The 27,594-nt window shown below is 36.7% G+C and overlaps 6 protein-coding genes and 1 pseudogene across 6 annotated transcripts; 2 read left to right on the top strand and 5 right to left on the bottom strand.

Annotated features, from left to right (window-relative positions):
- Positions 1-1,245: 1,245 nt before the first annotated feature.
- LOC108805721 (uncharacterized) lies at positions 1,246-3,070 on the top strand. The gene has a single exon (XM_018577652.2). It carries the CDS (start codon positions 1,313-1,315, stop codon positions 2,696-2,698), a length of 1,386 nt encoding a protein of 461 aa, XP_018433154.1. The 5' UTR covers positions 1,246-1,312; the 3' UTR covers positions 2,699-3,070.
- A 59-nt stretch (positions 3,071-3,129) lies between these two features.
- Positions 3,130-4,397, bottom strand: LOC108810979 (protein SMALL AUXIN UP-REGULATED RNA 12). The gene has a single exon (XM_056989371.1). It carries the CDS (start codon positions 3,639-3,641, stop codon positions 3,264-3,266), a length of 378 nt encoding a protein of 125 aa, XP_056845351.1. The 5' UTR covers positions 3,642-4,397; the 3' UTR covers positions 3,130-3,263.
- Positions 4,398-8,137: 3,740 nt separating this feature from the next.
- LOC108810794 (putative white-brown complex homolog protein 30) lies at positions 8,138-13,309 on the bottom strand. The gene is made up of 14 exons (XM_018582874.2): positions 12,752-13,309; positions 12,572-12,648; positions 12,211-12,486; positions 12,040-12,103; positions 11,692-11,838; positions 11,474-11,508; positions 11,300-11,373; positions 10,352-11,193; positions 9,919-10,215; positions 9,363-9,827; positions 9,128-9,276; positions 8,759-9,048; positions 8,527-8,660; positions 8,138-8,396 (listed from the first exon to the last, which is right to left on the bottom strand). The coding sequence occupies exons 1-14, from the start codon at positions 12,982-12,984 to the stop codon at positions 8,240-8,242; spliced, it is 3,240 nt and encodes a 1,079-aa protein (XP_018438376.1). The 5' UTR covers positions 12,985-13,309; the 3' UTR covers positions 8,138-8,239.
- Positions 13,310-15,701: 2,392 nt separating this feature from the next.
- Positions 15,702-16,251, top strand: LOC108810491 (small polypeptide DEVIL 16). The gene has a single exon (XM_018582602.2). The coding sequence runs from the start codon at positions 15,927-15,929 to the stop codon at positions 16,086-16,088; it is 162 nt and encodes a 53-aa protein (XP_018438104.1). The 5' UTR covers positions 15,702-15,926; the 3' UTR covers positions 16,089-16,251.
- A 1,693-nt stretch (positions 16,252-17,944) lies between these two features.
- On the bottom strand, positions 17,945-20,072 carry LOC108809297 (pentatricopeptide repeat-containing protein At2g36980, mitochondrial). Its single transcript, XM_018581444.2, has one exon. The coding sequence runs from the start codon at positions 19,900-19,902 to the stop codon at positions 18,046-18,048; it is 1,857 nt and encodes a 618-aa protein (XP_018436946.1). The 5' UTR covers positions 19,903-20,072; the 3' UTR covers positions 17,945-18,045.
- Positions 20,073-21,044: 972 nt separating this feature from the next.
- On the bottom strand, positions 21,045-23,107 carry LOC108805964 (UDP-glycosyltransferase 86A1). Its single transcript, XM_018577963.2, has 2 exons — positions 22,450-23,107; positions 21,045-22,116 (listed from the first exon to the last, which is right to left on the bottom strand). The coding sequence occupies exons 1-2, from the start codon at positions 22,976-22,978 to the stop codon at positions 21,206-21,208; spliced, it is 1,440 nt and encodes a 479-aa protein (XP_018433465.1). The 5' UTR covers positions 22,979-23,107; the 3' UTR covers positions 21,045-21,205.
- Positions 23,108-24,672: 1,565 nt separating this feature from the next.
- On the bottom strand, positions 24,673-26,614 carry LOC108805963 (UDP-glycosyltransferase 86A1-like; annotated as a pseudogene).
- Positions 26,615-27,594: the final 980 nt, after the last annotated feature.

Genomic DNA, 27,594 nt, shown 5'->3' with positions numbered 1-27,594 from the left:
GTCCACAACCTAACAAGAATCTGCTCGTTTGATCCCACTTGCATTTACTCTGAATTACCCCCTTGATAGGGTGTATACTATAAGTAGGGTTATTGTTGTTTGACATGACGTGTCGTTATTTTCGTATGAAGAACATGTAATAGTAACATAAACAATCATAAACACTCAAATCTTTAAAAAAAAAAAACATAACAACAACTAACATGGTTTTCTTTTCTTGTGTAACAATGTACATTTACAAACGCGATGGATACCAAAACGAGGGGATCATCTATTAAAAGAAATGTACCTTTCATTAGCTTTGTTGATTTTCCTCGTTGATTTTTGTGTTTCCTAATTTTTGGTCAATTAGGCTTGAAGCTTCTTTGAGAGCCACACAGATTGTGGCTGGAACTTTGGTGGCTGGTAGTTATCCACGAATATAAGGGTCTCGCAACTCTCTTACAACCACATCGAAGATAGTGATGATCCCACTAAGTGGACGTTCTTGTAAGTTGTTTAGAGCCCTCCCATTTCACTTGTGTTCTGCTACAAGTTTATGTAGAACACCAAAACCTAATATTTTGAAGAGAAATCACATTATGATGATGGGTCCTCCAAAGTCCAAACTACCAAAAAATTATGTGGACATGAAACATTAGGAGTGATGCGACATTCAACTTCTTGGTTGATGTTTTACATTGTTGGCCTGTTTTGTTTGTTTATTACAATACTCATTTGATAACAAGTCATTCAAACTTGTATTATACAACCTTTTTCTAACCAGTTTTTTTTACATCAAAACTACTATTTTATTATTCAAAGTGAAAATGAGATTGAGAGGTAGACCCAAATAAAACAACTAATATAAATGATTTCTATAACCGAATCTAGTAATCTTGGCCAAAGAATCATCAGAAAAGATAATATTCCAAGAGATGCATTAGATAAAGAAGGATACAAATCACTTTCTATGCGCGCAAACTCTTTAATCTCTGTTGAGAAAATTGTGCTAGTAATTCATCTTTAATCATATCTAAATGCATGAATGTTGGAATGCTGTGAAATATACACTCTGTTGTCCAAAGAAGCACTTCAAATTCTGCTTGTAGTGGAGACAATGTGAGCCATTCGACCCTATCAACACCCATCAGACGTACTTGCATTGTCCCATTAACTATATGAGATAGATAAGGCCCATATTGAAGCCCATATATAGCCCATCAGAGTCTTTACACTAAATATAGATTAGGATGCGTTACACAAAATCTCTTCTCTCTCTCTCTTTCGATCTACCCAAAGTCGCGGGAGCGAATAGTAAAACAACACCGACATGTCCGATCACCACCACCACGCGCGGCTGAACCGCCTCCGCACAACCTCCCAGCTCCTCCGTCAAACCACCGCATCCTTCTCCTCGCACCCACTCACTTTCATCTTCCTAACTTTCCTCCTCTTCTCCTTCCACTCCCTCCTCGACCATTTCTCCCTCCTCCTCACCTCCTTCGTCGACACCGACCCTTCTCTCCGCTCCCTCCTTTCCCGCCTCCCTACCTCCCAATCGCGCCTCAATCATCATCATCATCATCCCCGCGGCGCTCCCTTTCTCCAGCTCACGCGCCTCGGCACCTTTGACGACGACTTCTTCTCCTCCGACGAGCACGATCCCTATCGCCGCCGATCCCTCCAAGGCTCCCCCTTTCGATCTCCCCTCAACTCCACCACCCTAATCCTCTCCGGATTCGATCGCATTCCCGGCTTCTCCTCCCGCCCTATCTCCCACAACGGCCTCTCCTTACCTCAGATCGTCCGCTCCGGCTTCTCCTTACACCACCCCAAAGATCAAGAAGACGAAACCAAACCCGACGAATCTTCCCCCGAGAGCGACGAGAAGAAAGACAAAGACGAGGACTTTGATAGTTTCGTGGATCTGAAGCTCTTCCTCAAGGGTCTTGACCTCGGCCGCGGCGGCGACGCGGCGGCTCTGTTCTATCTCGTGAGCTTCTTATCCGGCGCCTACGGGTGGGTCATCCTAGTGTTCACGACCGTGTACTCGCTGGTTCTGGCGATCATGTTCGTCACGTTGATCAACGACTTGTTAGGTAGGTTCCCTTCGTTTCTAGACTGTTTGTGGAGCGGTTCGAGATTAGGGTTTAAGAGAGTCACGGGGTTCGTTTTGATGAGATGGGCGGTGAGAGACGCGTTGACGCAGCTTCTTGGTTTGTGGTACTTCGGTGAGGTGGAGGATCAGTACTCGTTTTTTCGTCTCTTTGTGAGGTTAAAGCTGATGCCTTTCACCGTTATGCCGCCGTGGATCCGAGGGTTTGAGAAGGAGATATCTGGTTTCTTGTTCGCTTGGTTTCTGCTCGACACGCTTGTTGGTTTGGTGTTGGCGCTTGATGCTTTTGTCGCCGTTGTGGATCCGAGGATGAGGGGGAGGGAGATCGTGAAGGAAGGGCTTTATTTGATATCTCTTCTGTTGCATCAGGCTGTGCAGATCAAGTGTCTCGAAGCGATTCTCTGTGGGTCTTTCTTTAGGTGGGCGTTGGTTAGAGTTGTGGGGAAAGGGTTTGGTTCTGTGATTCAGTCTGCGTTGGAAGTTTACTTCATGGCGGTTTGGTTAGTGTTCTACTTAGCGGTTAGGTGTAAAGATGCGCACGCGGAAGGTAGGAGGTTTGGGAGAAGAGAGATGGAGAACTTGGTAGATGGGATAAGATGATAATGAATTGGGTTCTGTAGAATAAGCTTTTGAGTTTTTTCGAAGGAGTAAACTTTGGGTTTTGATGGTTCAATGCCAATGGCTACATCTATATGTGGAAGAAGTTGTCATGAAGACTAGGTTCCCTTTGGTTTTAGAATTACAGTTGATTCATGTGATTGCCGACAGTTTGATGTATGTAAAGCTCTGAGCTGTGAAAGAGAGGAAGCAACGATATACGACTACTGTGTATACTCATTTGCAAGAGTGTGTGTCCTTTTGTATATATATATCTTGCTGCAATTGTTGATGTCAAATTGTACCTATCTTGTGACCCTATTTGTCCCAACCATTCTGATCTTTATTTATGTCTATGCATTCTTTGGATAGACGCATGGCCGAGGTTAGAGCCTCTTGTTCTGACATTTTGATCTTGAATTGCGTTTACTGCTTACCATTTAGCTAACAATAACTGAAATTTAATGACACATTCAATACAAAAAGTTTTTACATTATTAATATACTGCAATAGCTTAGCATTATTAATAACCAATGAATGTCCTGAGTCCTCTGTACAAGAACCGTCTTAGATACACATGCACTTGTTCTGATGCTGTGGAGCAACAGCGCAACGGACCAAGTCGAGGAAGTCGCTCACATCGCAAGGAATCCATAGTCTGGAGTCAGCACTACTGAAACCGTAAGCATCTTGTGCTTGATCCAGCAATGCCTTGAAGAGCGGGTGTGTAAGCAAGCTGATGTTTATAACAAACCTCCTTGATTCCTCACCCACATAGACAACCAAGTGTCCCTTAGGGACATCTTTTGGTATCATCTCAGCTTCCCTCTTCAACGCCCACCAAATTTCTTGGCAGCATGTCTTGCATAACGTACAAGGTGTTATGACTTTGCCTGTCATCATTTTCAGTTTCTTTTCCCAAGACTTGATGAGCTTGCTCTTCATCTTGGTAGGAGGAGAAGATTACTACTACACAAGTTATAAATAAGAGAATTGTGATGAGAGTACAAGGTGAACTGGTTTATATATATATATATAGCCGAAGTAGAAATATCAAAACTCCATAATAAATGTTTGGGACATGACAGTTAGCCAAAGGGGTGAGATGGGGCAACTTTCAAGTGAGTGATAAAATACTTGAATCGTGCGGTTCTGTTTTTTTCTTTGCTCATAAAGTTGCATCTTCATACGAAACTGTACGAACACACACTCTACGGTTAGATGTGCATTTAAGTATTAATACTCTGTTTTCTTCCCTAGTTCTGATTGTTGTCAGAGTTCTTGAAGTTCATGGGGGATTAAGACCCCACAAGACAGTAGGAGCAGAGATGGAGAGATAAGATCTGAAGGACAAGGTCCAGTATGGGTTTACATCTTCTTGGAGAGAGTGTGACCTTGATTTATTATTCATGCATTGGATACTCTAAAATATAGTTTCAGTTTGATCTGCAGAAATGTTTTTCTTCTTGACTTTTCCTAGAGCTGTGTTGGATCTAAGCAGCTCAAGTGACTTTTTAAGTTGTCTACACTGATTGTTGATTCTAAAGGGAACTTCAATATCTATGCACCAAATAAGAAACAGGATTGTTGATTGTGGAAGACCGGAAGTGATAGATTAGGAAAGTATCTTTAATGTGCTAAGATGTTTTCCTAAATAGAAAATAAAATCGATTTTTAAGGCTAGTATAAGTATGGATCTAATAGATTGTAAATTATTCATTCACATAATAAACATACAAATTTAAATGGATATTTGTATCAATCGTATTTTACTTAGGTTCTTTGTTTTTTAGGTCAATTCATTCACAACATGGACTAATATAATTTCTCAAAAAAAAAAATGGACTAATATAAAAACCCTGCAGTGACGTTTTCTAAGTATGATCAGCATTTGCCGTATATTGCTGATCTTACCTGGAAAAAGTTATACACACTGATCAAAAAGCCTTTAGCTAATGCAGGAAAAGTAAACTAGGAAGCATCTGGTTCACATGGACTGGTTACAGAACCCTTCAATGATGTTTGCTAAGTACAATCAGCATTTTCGGTATGATGCTGATCATAATTGTTAAAAAAGTTTAAATGTAAAGGTTATTTTTAGTTTTACCGATCAAAAAGCGGTTAGATAGGACGGTACACGTAGACGGGGAAGAATGCAGTTCACAAGATATAGATAGGGATGGTGAAAAGCTTATTGTCTCTTGGTAGGTTACAGAGATGGAGAAGTGTCAATATTGGAGGGTCCATAGTAAGAGAGAAAGCGAGTAGCATTGATTAGGGTTCATCCCCCTTAAGAACTCATCCCAAATATGTTTGCTTTCTATTGAGTAAGATTGTTACACCATTTTTCTTCCAAAATGTCTCTCTCAGATCTATCCATCTGTAATGTTTGTGTTGTGTGTGTGTTTTGTGAAGTTTGGTTTGAGTCTGTCAAATTGAGTAACAAGGAGTGCTGGTGCTATCCTAAACTAAGCTGTATTCTTCTGCCTTTAATTTATTTCGTGCATGTGCGCTTGTGATGTTATCTATACTTCTCTTTTCTCACTTTGGAAGAGAGAAAATATCATATCTTTTTTTTATCGCCAGCTTATTTGGCCATAAATCTTGTTACATAGAAATGCCTTAAAAGTACGTGGTTTAGAGTTTAGATTTATTAATTTAGAAAAAAAATCTAAACAGACAAAACTAAATTTGGACTTTTTTTTTTGTAATCCACTAATCATTTTATTATGATGATAGTGTATATATAAGACATCTGAACTTCATTTTTATAGTGTACTTAAGAATTATAGCTATTAATACGTTTTTGGTTTCTATTTTGCATGGCCAAAATAAAGTGGTATGCAAAATATTTACATTCACTAGCTCAATTATGTCCATTCAAAATAGAAACAGGCAAAAGTGTACATTAATATGAACCGGATGCATTGCCGGGTTCTCATACCGGGAATTGGATGTGGATTCTGATTGGATTGATGATAAATTCAAGAGGCATTTAGACCGGTAATGCAACCAAATAATTTGCAAAAGAAAAAACATTGACAAACCAAAACAATTCTTTTTTTCATTGAACATCATCATTCGTCACAAGTCACACAACTCTTCATGGTTGTTCTGAGCACACGTGCATTGCCGGTGGTCTTTGGTTTGAACTTATTGATGAGAAACATCCCACATCGGAAATATAAGAATTATTCTACTACTATATAAAGGGTTAGGGCCAATCCACTAATTGCCAATTGGTTTTAAGTGTGAAGCCCATAATTAACCCGAATCTAACATGGTATCAGAGCGATAAGATCCTTTGACCTAATTTACTACAACTACTACTATACCGTTGTTGGGCCCTCTGTGGATGTTATTCCCACAATTGTCCACGCTTCAGACCTAGATGTCTGAGCGTGAGGGAGGGTATTGATGAGAAACATCCCACATCGGAAATATAAGAATTATTCTACTACTATATAAAGAGTTAGGGCCAATCCACTAATTGCCAATTGGTTTTAAGTTGGAAGCCCATAATTAACCCGAATCTAACATGGTATCAGAGCGATAAGATCCTTTGACCCAATTTACTACAACTACTACTACACCGGTGTTGGGCCCTCTGTGGATGTTATTCCCACAATTGTCCACGCTTCAGACCTAGATGTCTGAGCGTGAGGGAGGGTATTGATGAGAAACATCCCACATCGGAAATATAAGAATTATTCTACTACTATATAAAGGGTTAGGGCCAATCCACTAATTGCCAATTGGTTTTAAGTGTGAAGCCCATAATTAACCCGAATCTAACAGAACTTGCAAACCACAGACATTGTTATTATTTTCGATAGTGACTTAATTCTACAAAATTGACCAGCAAGCAGAACATCCTCCCCCACTGAATTGAGCAGAAGAAGAAAGTGAGAGTGTTTGCTATTATATACAGATACAGTGTTACATAAAAAGGGTCTTTGATTCATGAATGGTATGTAACTCATGATTCAACTCACAATAAGCGAGGTTCTTCTGTTACATGTAAAGCTATATATATGTCGGGCCGGCCTTGAGCAATGCGTAATGAAACATTTGCAACAGGCCCCCGAAAATTTTAAAGAAAATTATATAGACATAAGCCCCCCAAAATTTTTTTAGGCCCCCAAATTTTTTATTTACATAGACAGTGTAACATGCCCCCAAAATTTCAGGATCGGCACTGTATATGTTTAATAAATTTAGTTTTACTCGGCTACTTTTTTTTTGACCAAAAGTTTTATTTAGCTACTATCTCCTACAAGGTTTAGCTTTTGCATATCACTTATTATACAATCAAATGCAAGAACAATTAATTAATCGATCTAAATAAAAATTTAATTATTAAAGAGGTCATTCTAAAAAAGAATCTAAACTTGGCACTTTGGAATCTGATGGTTCCATCCTTGGGGGGCTCTTTAGTTTAAATATGGACCCAGTATAATTAAGAAAATGTTATGTCTGTATTTAGGTATCTATAAAACTACTGTATACAAACAAAGACTTTACATTAAGGATGATGCTTCATTCAATTAATGAGATTCTTCTCTCAAGAAATAGTAAATTAGGTATATTCTTTCTGTAGGGGGACAACAAAGCCAACAGATAAAAAAAACTAAATTAAACAAAATTACATGCGATTCTTCTTGCACAAGGACTTGAACCTAATATTTGTCAAATGCTTTACACAAAGGCCAAAAACCATTTTATGTTCATACAAAATCTGATATATGATCAACACACAGCACCATACACCAAGACCATATATACATTGCGATCTATCACAAACAAAAATCTAAACTTTACCAATAGAAAAAACTTATTAGTTATCGGAAGCTGATGAGAGGAACACTGACGAGGAAGATGGTAAACGGCGACTCTGGATGAGTGTTGCGGATTCCAAAAGATTTATTTATTGAGTTTGAAATCCAAAGATCTGTAACTTGCGTTTCATGTCCGCGTAACGACGACGACACATGGCCTTCATCAACGTCTACTGTTTATTAGTCCCGGATTCCTTTTAACGCCGACTTTAACGCCGTTAATTTGAATACTAACATGTGCTTTCAAGGGCCATATCTTGATCGTACGGGTAAGTCACACTTGTCCTTTTTCACCCATTCTTGCCGTTTTCAGGGAAAGCAAACTAAACTGATACGGTACCGTTTCCAATTTACAAATAACACTCGTTGCCGTTTTCCTCTTGTCAGTTGTCACAAGAGACTTACGATTGGGCTAGGACGATTATATATGGGCTTCTAAAATCTACGCAGACGAGGGATGCAGGCTGATTCTATAGGTTGAATGTAACCTTTTTTTTTAGTAGTAGTAGCAGCAGATTTATTTGCTGAAACCCCTTTACAAAATGGAAGTATGTGTAACAGAATCAAATTGGAAATCTATATATTTTTTAACTCTGTAAACTACTTATATATCTCTTTTAATTTCATATTATGTATGAAAAATAGAACTTTGTTACAAGATTTTATACAATATGTACGCTTTTTAATCACAGGGAACATAACAGGTTACTGTTTCTTGAAGGTAACCATGCAGAAATAAGCTATGAATCGGCATATAATACCCATGAGAACGAGGACTATGAGACATAATAGCCAATCACTAAGATCATATCCGTTTTGAGACAAAGAACTGCATCTAGTCACCACCCACACTCCAGAGTACCTAAACCAACCAAATCATCCAAAATAATTTTTAAAAAAATTTTGAAGGACCAACCAAATAACCCAAAACATTTTTTTTTTTTTGGAATGATACTATGTGATGAAGACATATCTAAAACTTTATATTATACCTTTGAGCATTGGAAAGGACAAAAGCTTCAAGAGTCCATTTAGGGTAGCAGAAACTTCCGAGATACTTAAGAACAATGCTATCTCTGTCTTGATTCGCGATGAGAGTAGTAACAACGGGTACTAACACCGACATCTGCGAGGAAAATACGATATGGTTAGTAAAAAAATTGGTTACGGTTGATGGAATCTTCTGAAACTCTTATGAGTTATTAGAACGTCATGAGGACAAACCAGTTGGGCAGCACTTGCACTGTACAATATGGCGAATACATAAGCCATGCCCGTCACGCAGTAGACCAAGCATACTAGTACAATGTAGTTGTCTTCGAAACTAGATCTCGGGTTGTTGAAGAAGTAGAACATGGACAAGTACACTAAAGGTTTTATAATTGTGTTCAGATGATCCATTGTGTCTTTGGCCATAAAATGTGCCAAGCTGCTGATTCCAGCGGCACTTTCTCTCCAATATTGTATTTTATCTACAGAGAATGATCTCAACGCTGAAATCTTACACAAAAGAGCTACAAAAAATAAATAAAGCTTAGTTAAAAAAATGAAAATTCTTGTGAATTTAGATCAGTACTTGTGTTTATAACTTACAGACTGCTATAATCGTGTATGTGTAGCCAAGTGAACCAATCGTCTCATCGTTCACCTTTGCAAGAGTTCCTAAACAAGCTCCTGCAACTAATAATATTAGAAGATCTAGTGCTTGTAGTCTTGCTTCTCTAAGTCTTTGTTTCCCAATCCTGAAACATATATAAATAAACATTTAAGGTACACATGATGAACACTAGTAGGTGTTCATTCTTTCAAAGTCTAGAAAAAACCATACCTTCCCACAAAATATCTATATTGTCGACCCACAGTAGGAGTTACTCGATTAGAATTGTCTTGAGAATTGGAGTAATTGTCTTGTAGCTGATCTTTCTGGATCTCCACATTATTTTTCACGTCTTGCCATAGATCATTACTGAAAGAATTGTCAGTGGAATCATCTTGAGCAGCTGATCCAGATGATGATGGGAGTCCTTCACATAACTTTAGCATATCATGTGGTACTGGATAACCATTGTGAAGCATCCATCTCACAGGAAGTTGTTCTATAGTGATATCACTATTTGGTTTCACGATGCCTTCAAGAATATCTATATAATGATCAGGAGGGTTGACACGATCAGGAACCGTGATACCTATTCCAGCAAAATATTCTTCGATTTTTTTGACAGATCCATGGTACGCGGTAAGGCCACCTTTTGCTAGTAATATCATGTCATCGAACATTTTATACATCGTATAACTGATAAAACAAAACAAAGAACTCACTGTTTATTTTGTGATTATGTCTTTAAAAGGAAAATACTAATGCATTATGGACATATAGATCGTACCTGGGTTGATGCACGACCATGCAAATGTTAACCCCTTCAAGTGCTTCACGTCGAAGTGCTCTGAGTAGTAACTGAGAAGATGCACTATCTAAGCCTGTGGTAGGTTCATCTAATATCAATAGAGAAGGTTCCATGACCATTTCGACACCAACGTTAACTCGTTTCCTTTGTCCTCCGGAGATTCCTCTTTTTTCTACCGTACCAACCAATGAGTCTCTTACATGTTGTAGTCCTAAGCTTTCAATCACTCTTTCAATGATCAACACTTTTTCTGCTTTTGGCATATAAGCACTTAGCCTGCATGTAAAAGAAACATGTTTGTGAAAAAACGCAAATCAACACTTAAGAAAATTTAATATCACATTTAATAAAAAGAACAGTATGCAACATGTATTCAGGTATTAACACTATAGTTCTAACTACTAAGATATACCTGCATCTTGCGCTAAAACGAAGGTTCTCCTCGACGGTGAGATTTCCATGAACAACATCATCTTGTGGCACAAATCCAGTAATCTTCTTGTATGTGTTTATAGATTCATTTTTACCATTTATGAGGATTAGACCAGCCCTAGTACATCCAGTTGTCTTGCCTGCCAAGGCTGAAAGAAATGTAGTTTTTCCAGCTCCTGATGGACCCATTACTGCGGAAACACGGCCAGGCATGATCTTTCCGGTAACTGATCTCAATATCTGCTTATGTTTACCCTTCAAAGTAAGAGTTAAATCCTTAAACGCAACCTCTATCACAGGCCTAGACCTAATCTCAGTGTCTTGGGCCATGGAGATAACTCCTGAGAATGTCAAGTTCTGGTTGTTTTGCTCCATAGCTTTCTCCTTCTCTATTTGACCATACGCATACTTAAATATCTGACTCTGAGTATGTAGCTGTTTACCCTTTGGAGCTTGCGGCTTCTTCCCAGGTTTACTTCCAACATTAAACCCTTCATTGTTACTCGTGTTGTCTTCCATCGACTTCATCATCTTGGTCAAGTTACTTGGTCCTTTTTTCTTGTCCTTTGACTTTCCAGATGCTTTATCAGGTGTTTCTTTCTTAGATGTCATACGAGAAAATGTTTGAGATAGTTGTGCAGTCAATCCCACCTTTGGGTTTTTGGCAACATCTCTAGCACTCTTCCACCTTTCTCGAGCTTGTGTTGTTTCTTTTGCTTGTCTCGCTGCTGCTTCTCTAGATTTGGCTTGTCTCTTTTCTCGAGTGGCAAGAACTTGATCGGAGCAGTTGTAAACCATGATCATCAGAAGACTTAGTGACGCCTACATAAACAATAAATAAAGAAACTCTAATTTAAAAAAAAACAAAATGTATGTATGTATGTATGTATGTGTATATAGCTTACTTTATTCTCATCAACTAACTTACAATTAAGATGGCTCCATATGCATGAATATTTTGGTTTGCAGTATTTGGATTACAAGTTGCGAGCTTGAAGCATGCTAAAACAGTCACCAGAAAAAAAGATAAATAATTATATAATCTTCATATGTACTTTATAGTAAGAAAAAAAATCATTTTCTCTAGTTTTTAGAAAGTTACGTTTTTGTGAAGTAGAACCTTGTCTGCAGTAATGTCTGAATAACACATGAAAATGTTTGATCAGCTCATTAACTATATGTATATAAAAGGCAAACTATGTGTGTGATGTTAATATGTTATTATAGTCACATTGCATTCTTAATGTAACAAATTTGAGGAATATCTTATATATAAACAAATCAATAGAAGCATAAGTTGTGAGATTAAAGAATCAATACCCACTACCACAAGTGACCTTCCGAATCGTCGTTGGGCAATATGAACCTGGAGAACAAAACATATCACCACTACTCTCAGCATCAGCCCAACTATCAGCAGAACCACATGTGTGGTTTAACTTTCCAGGAGGAATTTGGTAATTGTATCTGCAATGAAAATCTCATTAAAAACCCATGCAATTCTATTTTTCATAAAAGTAGCAATTCAATCTAAAAATGAGCTATAATAATTTTCGAATAGAAATTTGTTTTTCTTTGATTATTCTATTTCGATTTGTTTTTCAAATCACCTCAATTATAAAATTATTGTTTAATGTCACAAAATAATGTAAAGAATGAGCTACTTACGGCTCGCAAACTCCTGTTGCCTTATTAAGCTTGGCAAGTGGGCAATATGCTCCTAATGGACAAGCTCCATATACATAAATTAAAAGATTAAACAACAACGAAGATGTTAGACTAAACGCTTAGGACTAGTATAATGTTGATATAACATTAACATGTATATGGATTTCTTACGTATCATGCAAGCGAGACCTTGTGGACAAAAGAAGCCCTCACAACAAGGTTGGCATTTACGAGTTCTAGATGGAAGAACTTTTCCATTTTTGATATCAAATTTTTTATCATCATCTGCATTACAACTCCATCCCGGTTCGCATCCAGAAACCCATTTAGCCAAATTGCAGTTGACATTAGGTTTTACATGAACAATTGTTACTTCATCCCTTCTAACAAAACTACTGAAATAGAATTTTATCTCAGCAGCTGAACATAGTCTAAGTGTTACGTCACCTGTATAACAAGAATATTAAGCTCTCAATGTTTAAATGCTTGACGTAATCAAAGTTTTGAAAAAATAACCAGTTCTCCTTTTTACCATCGGTTTTCTTTATACAGTTGCTTAAAAAGTCGAGATTTTTATCGAAATCAAATGCTTCATCCCAGTCGTTCTTCCTGAAGTTTATCAATAAATTATAGGCACGATATATAAAATGTGAATATACATTTATATGCACAAATATCGAACTGCATTCACGAATTTTGATAAAATACTTACAAATTTTTGATGCAATATCCTAAATCCCGATCAATGTCAGCCTTTAAGACATTCTTTAGACTCTGAAGTCGGTTATATATAAGGTTTGTAACGGGAACAAGAACTTTTGGATTTCCTGTTTTGCTGTAATCATCTCCATCTAGACATGAAGCAATTGATATAAACCCCATGCCACAAACGAAGAAGAACAAGATGTGTTGTAACCAACCAACATCAATCCGAAGTCGTCTCATCGTTCTTAATCAAAGTTTTGGAGATAAAATCAGAACTGTCCGAGCCAAAATATTGGAATTGTTTGAACAAACAGTAGAATAGATACATTGGGAGCTACCAATAGAAATTTATGTTGAAACGTAATATGTTTCTCTCTATCATGTCTTGAGAAAAAAAGTTTATTCGCCTTATAAAAAGACAATAGATAGAGAAAAACAAGTTTTTTGGGGAGAGGAAGGATTTAAATAAAATCTAACGAGCTTGTTGAAATACAAAATAAGAAAACTTGAAATGGTAACGAAGAGAGATCATTGTTGGAAAGGTGAAATTGAGAGACTTGTGTGAAAAAAAGAGAGTTGAGAATAGTCACCGTAAGAGCCATGGAAGGAGATCCATGTTTTTAGCAAATGAAAAAATGGCTGAGAAAAATGAGAGGTTTATTTTATAATTGGTCTAACAAAAATAGAAACGGGTGGCTCTATATTGGAGGAGCATGTCAAAGATGATTGCTTGGGCTGTAAGAGAACACTCTTTGTGAATCTAAGACAATGATTTGACTTAGGTTTTTGCCAAAACTAGTAACAGGCATTATAACAAAACAACAAACCAGTAGTGAGGAAAATCATTTATTTTAAACTTAACTAATTCACCAATTTAGGTCAATTTGTCTCGGAAACCTTTTTTTTTATCAACTATTGTCTCGGAAACCAATCATGCAATATGTAGGTTTGGTGATCTATTATATGAGCTAATGTACAAAGTACAAACGAGACAAACGAGTTTGTTTTTACCAACCATTACTAAATCATATATATTAATCAAGATTTAGTAGTCAGACCGATGGATTCACATAAATTGTGAAGGAACATAAGACATATATTTGATGGGGTTCGATTGCATTCTAATAGTATTAATTAACACACCTAGATAGATCAGATATAGAGTGATAGACATTACTTTGTAGAAGTCAACAATATGATTTTCAAATATAATCATCGTATTAGTTCTTTAGAATATTTACAAAAATACTGGTAGTATATATGATTTTTATATTTAATAGTATATTATACGTATATATTCTTTGTCAAAATTATCAAAAAAAAAAATTCTTTGTCAAGCCATTTTGATGTTGATATATTGATATTGTCTATATTCTGTTGCAAACTCTTGAGTAAACTAATAAATATATTATATAGATCACATTTGATTTGTCCAGTGACGCAACATTTTTACATGTTCATTCTATGTAAATAGATACTCCTGGTCCCATATCTACACGGCTATACCCTAGCTACTGTCCTAATCTACAGTCTACACTAACATCCACCACTTTTGTTCTGATACAAACAAATGGAGATTAATAAACTATAATACGTTTATTTTATTTTTTTGTTTGTTCGAATTCGATGTATATATAGATTTTCACAATATTAAGGTTCCTTTGAAAGTCTTTAGAAAATTACGAACTTGTATAATTTCTGTTGGAAATCTCATCGTTTCAATATATTGTTTATTTAAGAACTTAACTACTAAGTATTTTGTAATTTATACAGTTTCTCTACAAAAGGAATAATATTTAACAAATCTGAACGTGATCATTTCCTTTTGCATTCCGAATATATCGACATAATTTACATGTTTTGATTAATAATCACAGATCTCATACCAAAATATCGATTGTCCTTCATAGTATGTGAAGTGGATGTTCTTATAGTTGAAAGCATTTAAAGTGACTAACCATAATTGAAATTTTAATGAAACAACTGACAATTCGAACAATAGTCCCACCGTCTGAATCTTGTAATCGTAAATAGGTCGGCATGAATTAGTTAATATTTCATATATATATATATATATATAGATGCTGTGCAATAGTTTTAATATTAAACATTGATGTGTTTGTTTTAAAGAGATTAATATGAGGTTTCAATTTGTTCATTTAAAAATAATAATTCAAAGTTTGATTTCCTTATAATAGAGACAAAGAAGTTACGATCTCTTATACTTTTTCAAATCTAAAGGTAATTTGATAAGTAATTTTCAGAAAAAGCGTGTAAAAGGTAAAACATAGTACGAACCCAATAAATTGCAAAGAAGACGACAGTTCTTACACATGGTAGGGTTCGGCTTACACGGACGACCACTCACGTTCAGGTGCATGCCAATACGGCAAATGCTTCAACCATTAAGTAGCTCAAATATTGATCTTACATTAGAGTTCGACCAGAATAAAAAATAAATATAAAATTTTAAATTTAACTGTGTATCACTATGTTTTGTTTCTTTCCCTTACGACATAACATAACAGTGTAAATCTTCTTTTTCCAACAGTGTCAGTGTTTTGTTTTATTCATAGTCATGTATGTTTTACCTTGCATAGTACATCTATTTCATGAATTTTGTACGAAACATTCTATTGGGTAATTTTGGCAAAATCTAAAATATTCAAATTTGCTTTTACATTTTTTTTGTTAAATGCATTTACATAAACATTAACATTCACATTTTAGTATCGAAAACAATTATCATGTATATATATATTCAGGTGAATAACATTCAAATAAACCTTTGTAACCTTAAATGGAATGATAATGAGCTCATTGTATTTTTGTTTGGTTTAAGTTTCTGTGGATTCCCCAACTTGAATAAAACAAAAAAGCACACAACAGCTTAAATGTCTATACTATTTTTGACACCATTTAAAAGCAAACATATAAAACAGAGGAAATATTCACCGCGTATGGTTGGTTCGGACAATTACTTAGTGAAAAACATACTGTAAGCTTTTGATAATGCTTGCCCCTCCACTATATACTAAACCCTTCATCTTTGTCTCTCTTCCAGTAAAACAAAGCTCATAAGCAGAAACCTTCAAACTCTTCCGTTTCTTGCAGTTATTCTTTTTTTTGCTCTTTAAAAGTTTGTATACTGTATCGGCCTCACAAAGGGAAGAAACGGATCAATGGCACCAGAAGAGAATAGCACGTACGAGCCTTGCAAGACTTTTGGGCAGAAGTGTAGTCATGTAGTGAAGAAACAAAGAGCCAAGTTTTATATTCTTCGCCGTTGTATCGTCATGTTAGTCTGCTGGCGTGATAACAACAACGACCGCAAGGAATCTTGATTGTTTTCTCTTAAAAAAACTTATTTTCCTTAGCGTTTTAGTCTCTTTTCTTTCCGCTCAAGACATGTAAATATGTAATTTAGTAGCTTTTACTAGTGTACTCATTGTATCATCACCATCTGAGTTCAAACTTGGCATAATGCATGCTAGACTTTTCTTGTTATATTTGTTCTTATCTTCCTTTTCGTAAATTCACACACATATATACATATCAACGTGCATACGTTTTATCAATATGTATGAATTATACGAATATGTTTTTTTAATACTGAAAGAAAAATATATGGTTACACAACTAGTGTTAAGAAGTTATATATGATTATCGGATCTATAGTTTATATATCTTTTTAGAGAAAACAATATTTGCAATATAGAAATTAACTTGAATGTACTTGTACGTATTGGCAACGGTTGATCTTGAACAGGAATCTGCAACAAAAGATAGGCAATTTTTCCCATCTTAAATTCAAGAGAATAATTAGACAAAAAGAGATGATGAAACTTTCTGCCCAAAAAAACAGCCCTAAAGTGTTGGAAATAGATGTTAAACGTGGAATATTTCTGGCCTTTTGTATTTTATTTGTTAATTTAAAGATCGGGATTATATAAATGTTTTCTATGTTTAAATCACTGAATAAAAATAAAAGTAGACGCTGTCTTATATTCTAAAGATAGAAAATTCTGTGCTTCAGAATATTTTGCACATCAAAGTCATCATTCGGAGACATGCACAGACTCCGTCTCTTCTGCGAATGTGTTCTTGTCCTTTCCTAAACTCTCTAGCTAGATACGCAAATGACGCTTCCTTCTATTAATAACTATTTGTAAAAGCTATGTATAATTTCTTAAGTTTTGTTTAGTCAAGTATTTGTAAAAGTAACATACAAAATCGGTTGATATTAACTATAACCAGTATACCATATTAATATTATTACTATAAAATAAGTGGACCATTTAAAACCAAGACAAGTGAATCAAATTTACCTTGAAGATTTTTTCCACCATGCAGGCTGGTATGAATTTGGATATTGATGCAGCAGTATTGACATTACAATAAACCACTGGATTATATATATATTCTGAATACTTTATAAGCATACACTTTATAAATATCGTAAAATATGTAATGTATGTTCATATAAAACCCCATTTATATGAACATACAAAACTATATATAACATATTAATATTATGTTAACAATTCATGAAATAACCAAAAAAGTTACTGATGCTGACACAAAATAAAAGCAAACTAAACAATCATATTGCTCGATTAGTTGAGATTAGGATATATTTTTTTTTTGTAAGCTAGGTTAGGATATTATTCTGAATGACTATTTCTTCTACACGCTTTCAAACTATATAATAGGCAAACTAAGTGATAATATTACTCTATTAGTCCACCTTAAGATTAAGGAAATCATACTCAATGACTGTTTTTTCTACACGCTTTGTGATTAAGGCAAACCTAAGTGATGCTGACAAACATAAAAGCAATTAAGTGAGAATAGTACTCTACTAATGAAAGTTAAGAAACTATTCTGCATGACTATTTTTTTTTTCCAACACGCTTACAAATTATTTAGTGCGGGGGCGGCTGTAAATTTCTGAAAATATACAGAAAAATTCCAACCATAGAAAAGAGAGAATGGTAGTGGAGAAACAGGGATAGAAAAATCATAATGAACAAGTTCAGTACGAGCTATAAAACCCCACGTGATCTCTTAGTCAAATTCAATCTACCATTTTGACTAGTAGGTGAGATAGATGTAGACATTGTTTCTTTTGATTGTATCACACTGCTTGTTTTGTGTTAACGAATTAACTTTAAGTTTGCACAACTAAATGTTCTTCATGAAAGGAAGGCTAACTCGTTTGCTTACTACTGATACAATAGTGTATGTGTATGAACAGTTTTTGTGTCTGCTTAACATTTTCAAGGTCCAAACAATACAGGGTTAATTTCTCATGTCATATTGAAGACAGCTTAAAGTTTCAGAAAGCTCCTCAATGCGCGGGTGTGAAGTACAGTCACCGACTACAAAAGCTGAAACATTGTTATCTACTTCAATCCAGCTACATCCAGGTGTTTTCTTCATGCCTCGTTCAGCCATTTCTCTCCTCACATCTTCTGCTTCCTTCCACCTCCCACTCGAGCAGTACAAGTTAGACAACAGAACAAAACTCATCTCCTCGCTTGGTTTCGCTATCTTCAGAACTTTGCTAACTTCTCTTCCTAACTCTGTGTGCCAATGCGTAGAACAAGCACCCAAAAGAGCTTCCCATGAACTATTATTATTACTATTGTTATAAGCTGTAGCAAGCTCCTTTGCTTCTGCTAGATGTCCACTTCTCCCAAACATATCTATCATACATGTTACATGATCTACTTCCAACGGGACTCCATAATCTTTAACCATGGATTTAAAAACCGCGCATCCTTCCTCCACAAGTCCTGAATGGCTGCAAGTTGTCAGCAATCCAATGAATGTTACTTTATCTGGCTTAAGACCTGACGCTATCATCTCTTCATAGAGCTTTAGAGCTTGGTCTGCTAACCCGTGCACACCAAACGCGAAAAGCATCGTGTTCCAAGACACCAAATCCTTGTTAGCTATATCACCAAACGCACGGTTTGATTCGTTGATATCTCCACACTTGGCATACAAATTAACCAAAGCGTTACCAACGTAAGCATAGCCTTGAAAGCCACGATGGACCAGACAACCATGGATCATTCTCCCCTGTCCTAAAAGGGCTAATCCTGAACACACGTGAAGGGCAGCACCATACGCAAAATGATCTGAATACACCTCAGATCTCATCATCTCAACGAAAAACCTCAGAGCTTTCTCTCCATCACCGTTCTTACCGTATCCTGAAATCATAGTAGTCCAAGTAATGATGTTTTTCTCAGGAGCTAGACGAAAAACCTCAAGAGCCTTCTCTGTATCCCCTGCTTTTATACACGCGTCGATAACAGAGTTCCAAGATACCTGAGTCAGAACTTCAATAGACTCGAACTCTTTCATTGCATCATCTTTACATCCTACTTTTGCGTAGAAACTCAACACAGAGTTCCTCGCCTCAACCGCAGAGTCCCACCCGTTCTTCACCATAACAGCGTGAACCATCCGTCCATAAACAAGACTTGGTGAATCATCAGCACAAGCAGCATTCATCAGAGAACTAAACGTATAACAATCCGGTTCACACTCACTCTCAAGCAACATCTCTTTGAATAGCCTCAAGCAAGATTCAATCTTTCCACATTGGGCATGACCAGAGATCATTATATTCCACGCATGCACAACCCTTTTCGGCATTTCATCAAAAACATTCACACCAGCTTCAAACTCTCCAGCATTCATATAAGCAAACAGAAGCGAGCACCAAGTTACTTCATTTCTAACATCACTACACATATCTCTAAACACTTTGCTAGCGCTAAGAGTGTCAGAACACTTACCATACATGTCAATAAGCGAGTTGTTCACCTCCAAAGAGGCATTGTAGCAAGACCGGATAACCAGAGAGTGAATGTGTGTCCCGAATCTAACATCACGTAGGCTCGCACAAGTGCTCAAGATCGCTGTAAACGAGTAACCATCAGGCTTAGCGTCGGAGGATCTCAAGTGGGTGAAGATCGAAATAGCTTCCTGATGTAGACCTAACCGGGAATAGCTCGTTAACATTGTGTTCCACGCCACCGTATCTCGTTCAGGCATTTCGTCGAACACCTGGCGGGCGCTTGCTATACGACCTGACTTGGCCAAAGACGCGACCTTTGATGTAAGACGAAACAAAACAGACATTTGGGTTTGTGGAAGTCATATCGCTTCTGCGTGTTTGCGCTTTGCTTTGGAGAACCAAGAATCAGAGAACATAGTAAGGTTTATATCTATGCTGATGAGAACATTTCCCCGCGTCATTGGCCAACACTATCAAATTTTCTGTACCGGTTTATAAATTACTATAAAATGATTGAATTGCTTTAATACCGGACCTAATACCGGTTTATAAATTGGGTAAACCGATGAATGAGAAACCCAGAGTTTATATATGTTCGTTTGTTTAACGCGGCGTCTAGCGTCTAGCGTCTAGCGTCTCTTTTTAGCTGTGTATCTTCGTTGATTTAAAAACAAGATTGCAGAGAAAGCATTGAACGGAAGTTAATAATAAGAGACGCGGCGTTAGATTTCGGATGATAAGTGACCGCTAAAAATTCTAGCGGCAATGCGATTCACACCGGCGACTGTTTTTACTCTTACGGCAACACCTTTTTATCTTGTTATCTCTGTTGGCGTCGTTTTACACGAAGCAGTCAGTGAGAAAATTTGTAGCCGCTGACGCTAAACCAGCGTCTATCAAAAGAACATGTCTAATTTACAAATGGATACATGGATATTGGAGTGTGTCCAAACCATTTGGATATTGGAGTGTGTCCAAACCATTTGGATATTGAACAATCCATTTACTGAAACATGGTTTGGACACACTCCAATATCCAAATGGATTGGATTCTTATGAGTTTTAGGTATTTCAGTATTATAGATATTTCATTCAGTAACTTTTGGATTGGATTTTATTCAATTCGGATTTACTTCGGTTTGGATAATTTGTTGGAGATACAATAATTATTCGAATACCCATTAAATACAGCTCATATTTTATTAGAAAACTCAAATAGCTATAGACAAAATTCAATAATTTAGTATCTAACTATTTAAATATATTTAAAATAATTAATATATTCAAATTTATGATTGTAAATTAAAAATTCAATATGACTAGTATTTTTAGTACATATTTGTTTTTCTAATATTTTGGATAATTACTCGATTTCTATATGATTTTGGTTTGGTTTTTTTTTTTACGTATATAAATCAATGTCATGACTAAGTATTCAATACCTTCCAATCAACTCAATTTTTGGTTTGATCTTTGTATCCAGCTATTTTATCCAGGCATAAGAGAAACTTTCATTCATGTTTAAGGTGGTTTTCTTCATAGAGCTCCTTAATGTGATCTATAGGGTTCGTATGCAACATTCATATGACTACGCCATTGCATAGCTTAGTCTGGTCGACTTAATCAAACCCATCTATATGACATACTTTAGTTTCTAATTTCTATTCTATCTCCGACCTCACCAACGAATGACTTAAAATTAACCTCTGAAGATCCAACGCTAGTAACCGCATCTTTAATACGACGTTTAACCTTCTCAACGTTGCTTCTCGGCTCACTTGAAGTCTCTTCATTCATCAACCGTTTAACATTCACCGAGACTTCGTCCCTTGTGACAATCTTCTTCTCACAAAGGTTAATCCCAATGCGCCAATCATCCACCACAAGTTTCCGGTTCGTGAACTGATCGGTTAAAAGCGGATAACACAACAATGGTAAACCACACCAAACGCTTTCTAGAATCGAATTCCATCCACAGTGTGTTAAAAATCCTCCAATGGCCGGGTTTGAGATTACTGCCATCTGACAGCACCATTGGACCACAAGGCCTCGACCTTGGGCTCGCTCCATAAATCCATTTGGAAGAAAATCCGGTACGTCAGAGCCAACTATATCTGGACGTAAAACCCAAATGAAACAAAGTCCACTTAGCAAAAGCCCATGCGCTATCTCCACAATCTCTTTCTTACCAACATGTGCATAGCTACCAAATGAAACATAGAGAACTGATCCCGTGGGGCGGCCTTGGAGCCACTCAGTACAATCTGACTCGGCCCACAGGCTTGTGGGGACAACTGATTCGGTTGAGAAAACCGGACCGATGGCGTAAACCGGCTGGTTGGCTTGTAGAGCCGAGAGAGAGCCTGGTTCTAGCTCTTGAACGGTGTTGCATAAAACGAAGTCGGCTTTCTTGACGTCTGTGAAGGCCTTGAATATTATTCTGTAGACCACAGTGTTCGTGTCTACGTCTTTGTCGCTCACTTGAAGATATGACATCAAGTCCTTTGGGTCTATTGCCTTAACTCCTGGTACGTAATCGATCACGTCTTCACGGTTATCTAGCATATAGTTACAAATCTTCAATAAATGATGTAACTAAAACCATCTGATACAGAAGAAAATTTCTGTAAAATTTTATCAAATATCTAGTCAATGACTCCCAAAAATATTATAAAAAGACAATATTTTCGCGATTTTAATAATGTAACTAAAACCATCTGATACAGAAAAAAAATATCTGAAAAAATTATCAAGTATCTAGTCACTGACTTCCATAAATAGTATATATAGACAAAGTTTTGGTGATTTAGAATTTTTTAAAAAGCCATAATATCTAAGTTAAACACTAAGCAATAAACATATTTACATGACTAATTGGTTAAGGGTGTTACCAAGAGATTTGAAATGACCGTTGGATATGAGGAGATGCAAGTGATAATAGAGATTAAGGACCAAGGCAGGTTCAGTCCAAAACGAGACATTCACAAGGTTGTGTTTGTCGCAAATCATAGATGACCAAACGTAAAACGTGTCGGCGATCAAGCAAGTCACCGGAGGATCATCACCACGGAGGGAGATTTTGGTGATGAGATCATCGACGTGGGCAGGGAATACGTGGAGAATGCCTTCGAAGAATTGGTCATGGTTAAGCGACCGGTCAAACTCCAAAGGGAAGCCATCGCTCACTGTGGTGTAACGTATGTCAAGGTTTCCGGAGCTGCGAGCTTCGGAGAAGATATCTCCGGCTTCACCTTGGCGAGCGGTGGAGATGTGGTGGTGGATGGAGTCAGTGTTGACGAAAGTGATGGTGAAGCCATGAGAAGCGAGTTTGATGGCTAAGTGGACAAAAGGGATGACATGGCCTTGAAGTGGGTATGGTATCATCATGGCATGCGGCTTTCTTGACTTTGCTCTCTCCATTGGTCTTCTATATTTAGAACAATTTTGTTCTCTTGGTATTTTGAGTGGTATAGATGTGCAGACTGGATATTTATACGTGGTTAGTAAGTTTATAAGGGATCTTTTTATTGTTATTTTTCCACACCACTCGTAGAAAACTTGAGAGGATATTCTTTTGAAGAAAATTAAACAGTTTACCAATTAAAAATTTTCTTTCAAGTTATATACTCTGGGCTGCTCTGGATCGACAACATACAATATATAGACCACACGATTAATACTATATCATGCTACGCTATATATCTTTCCAAACATGAACGATGAACAAACTGATTAGTGTATCGTTTATTCTAGGTCTTATCTCAATTCCAACGTAGAATCCCTAACACTTACTCACTAATCATACAGGTTCTATTGTGAATATATTAGAACTCGAATATGCCTGTACGTAAACATATAATGAATGATATTATATTGTCTTTTTTTTATCTTGGAAAGTATATCGGGACAACAGAAGCCATCAAATTTGGTTTTAGGAAAAGATGAGAACGATGAATTTTCAAAGGGCACGTAGAGACAGTCTGTTCGTGTACGAGGACGACAAGATAAGAACGAGTGGACTAGTGTAACTAAAGCAGATTTGTCATTTTATGACAAGTTGGCTTACATCATTTTTGTATCATTGGCTTGCATCAATTCTGTAAGTTTTGTAATTATAACTTTAGATGTTTAGTTATGGCAACATGGCACTTCAAGAAGTTGCTATAAGCCACTAACCATTTAGTACAAACCCTCATATCTAATACATAATACCAGTTCAGAAAAACTGGTGTTTTGGATGATATTCACTCACAACACGATAAAAAGATGGTTGTTTTCTTCCTATTGAGAAAACCCATATGGTTTGGTGCCGGTCCTGATATTTTGTGGGCTGTAGACAAATCAAAAGGGAATTTAACAATTTGGGGCTGAATTTTTTTTTTTACAAATTTGGAAGCTTAAATCCATGTAATTTTTTCAAAAATTTTGAAGGTTTGAAGGCGAATGTTTTATTAGATTTGGCTCAGGGGCCGACCTTGTTAATAAATCAAACTTAGCTACTAGAAATGAATTATACTTAGGATCTAGCTAGTGTTGATATTCAGCTTTGACTTGGACTAATTGCTGAATACGAGAAATTGGATGTTGGTTTATAGTGTTTGTCGTGTGTAGTTAAATTGAAGGAGATCATGAATCTAGACATGTTTTATCTCGACAACAATCGAAGACTCGTACTTTTATTTACAGCGGATAAGATAGTCTTATATCAACCAGTTACGAGAACAACTTTTTTGTTGAGGTTAATTATAAGATAGTTTTGGAGCCTAATTATTTGAACCGTAATCACTTGATGTACTTTGTGGGGATAATGGGATAATTGTTGATTTTTCTTCTTACAATGAGGTAACCGATGTGGTTTAGTTCAAACCAAATAGACTTTAATTTTCAGGAGTGGAAATGGTTTAATATTTTGATTGGTGGTTTGAAAGAGACGTTGAACGCTAAGATGGAGTTTAACGGTAGAAATTTTTGACAAGAAAATTACTTTGTTCTTTTACTCAAAACGGTTTAAACAGTTAAAAATATTACTCGACATGCTTATTTGCTATAAAGCCACGAAACTTCTATGAACAAAAGAAGAAATCAAAAGGGAACCATAGCAAACTAAGCATATAAAAAACAGAAGTGTAAACATATCAAACTATCAACACAGAAGAAAGTGTGAAAGAGTTAAAACTTACATCAGATTTTTGTACAGTAAAGCTATCAGTTAGTCTACACCACTATGTAGCTTAGTCTAATCGACTTAATGTAACCCATTTATATGACAAACTTTAGTTTCTAATTTCTATTCTATCTTGGACCTCACCAACGAATGATTTAAAATTAACCTCTGAAGATCCAACGGTCGTAACCGCATCTTTGATACGACGATTAACCTTCTCAACGTTGCTTCTCAGCTCACTTAAAGTTCCTTCGTTCATAAACCGCTTAATATTCACCGAGACTTCATCCCTTGTGACCATCTTCTTTTCACAAAGGTTAATTCCAGTGCGCCAATCATCCACTACAAGCTTCCGGTTCGTGAACTGATCGTTCAAAAGCGGATAACACAACAATGGTAAACCACACCAAATGCCTTCTAGAATCGAATTCCACCCGCAATGTGTCAAAAACCCTCCAATGACCGGGTTTGACATTACTGCCATCTGACAACACCATTGGACCACAATGCCTCGACTTTGGGCTCGGTCCATAAACCCGGTTGGAAGAAAATTCTGCACGTCAGAGCTAACAATGTCTGGACGTAGAACCCAAATGAAACTAAGCCCACTTAGCAAAAGCCCATGGGCTATCTCCATGATCTCCTTCTTACCAACATGTGCATAGCTACCAAACGAGACGTAGAGGACTGATCCGGTGGGCCGGCCTTTGAGCCACTCGGTACAATCTGACTCGGCCCACAGGCTTGTGGGGACAACCGATTCGGTTGAGAAAACGGGACCGATTGCGTAAACAGGTTGGTTGGCTTGTAGAGCAGAGATTGAGCCTGGTTCCAGCTCTTGTACGGTGTTGCATAAAACGAAATCTGCTTTCTTGACGTCTGTGAAGGCCTTGAATATTATTCTATAAACCACTCTGGTTGTGTCTACGTCTTTGTCGATCACTTGAAGATATGACATCAAGTCCTTTGGGTCTATTGCCTTAACTCCTGGTATGTAATCGATCACGTCTTCACGGTTATCTAGCATATAGTTACAAATGTTCAATAAATTATGTAACTAACACCATTTAATATATAAAAAGATTATAGGTAAATTCACTTCCAGAAAATATTCAAATCATGAGGTCATATACCTAATTTTGGTGACTTTTTATGGATTTAATTTTAATATACAGCTACGTAAATATAATATATAACGAAAATATCAGTAGCATGATTGATTAATTAAGAGTGTTACCAAAAGATTTGAAATGACCGTTGTATATGAGGAGATGCAAGTGATAATACATATTAAGGACCAAGGCAGGTTGGGTCCAAAACGAGACATTAACCAGGTTGTGCTTGTTACAAATCATAGATGACCAAATGTAAAACGTGTCGGCGACAAGCAAGTCACCGGAGGATCATCACCCCGGCGGGAGATTTTGGTGATGAGATCATCAACGTGGGCAGGGAAGACGTGGAGAAGGCCTTCGAAGAATTGGTCATGGTTAAGCGACCGGTCAAAGTCCAGAGGGAAGCCGTCGCTCACCGTGGTGTAACGTATGTCAAGGTTTCCCGAGGTTCGAGCGGCGGAGAAGATATCTCCGGCGTCACCTTGGCGAGCGGTGGAGATGTGGTGGTGGATGGAATCCGTATTGACGAAAGTGATGGTGAAGCCATGAGAAGCGAGTTTGATGGCTAAGCGGACGAAAGGGATGACATGGCCTTGAAGTGGGAATGGTATCATCATGGCATGAGGCTTTCTCGACTTTGCTCTCTCCATTGATCTTCTATATTTGGAAGTGTTTTATTCTCTTGGTATTTTGAGTGGTATCCTATAGATGTGGACTTGATATTATATGTGGTAGTAGTGAGTTTTTAATGGATCTTTTTTTGGTACGAAGTTTTTTATTTAATGGATCTTCTTTTCTTTTTCTTTTGCCCGTAGAAACTTGTAAGGATGTTCTTTTGAAGAAAATTAAAACAAATTGCCAATTAAACCAATTCCTTTTTAGCTTAACATGATAACTTAACATGATAATCTCCCTTCAAAGTTTCAACTATTGAATACTTTGGATCAACAAAATATGTATAGTGAGCTTATGAGCTTATGAGCATAACGTCATATTGTTCCGGTGGAGAAAATAAACTATGATCAGCGATCACACAACTTGCGGCAATAATTTGAACTATATTATCGTTTATTCTAATATATTATCCCAATTCTAATATTATCACAATTCTAACTTAGAATTCCCAACTCTTACTCATCATACAGTGTATATTAGAACTCGAATATGCCTGTACACAAACATACAATGAATAATCTTGGAAAATATAGTGGGACAACAGAAGCCGTCAAATTTGGTTTTGGGGAAAAGATGAGGATGAATTTTCAAAAGACACGTAGAGACGGTCTGTTCGTGTACGAGGACGACATGATAAGAACGAGACCAGTCTAACTAAAGCAGATTTGTCATTTTATGACAAGTTGGCTTACATCAGTTTTGTAAGGGAGTTGCATCATTTTTATATAATTGGCTTGCATCAATTTTATAAGTTTTGTAATTGTAGCTTCTTTTTTTGGTAATTATAACTTTAGATGTTTACTCATGTCAACATGGCCCTTCAAGAAGTTGCTATAAGCGACTACCCATTTGGTACTAGCCCTCATATGTAATATATAATATTAGTTAAAAAACTGGTGTTTTGGAAGATATTCACTTGCAACAAGATGAAAAGAGTGGTTGTTTTCTTCCTAATGAGGAAACCAATATGTTTGGCTTAATGAATATATCAAACTTAGCTAATGAATTATTCTAATTAGGATGAAGAGTGCTAGTGTTGATATTTAGCTTTGACTTGGACTAATTGCTGAGTACGAGAAATT

This window comes from Raphanus sativus, chromosome 6, assembly GCF_000801105.2.
Source record: "Raphanus sativus cultivar WK10039 chromosome 6, ASM80110v3, whole genome shotgun sequence".
Taxonomy (NCBI): Eukaryota; Viridiplantae; Streptophyta; class Magnoliopsida; order Brassicales; family Brassicaceae; genus Raphanus; species Raphanus sativus.
This window is presented reverse-complemented; position numbering and strand designations above follow the sequence as displayed.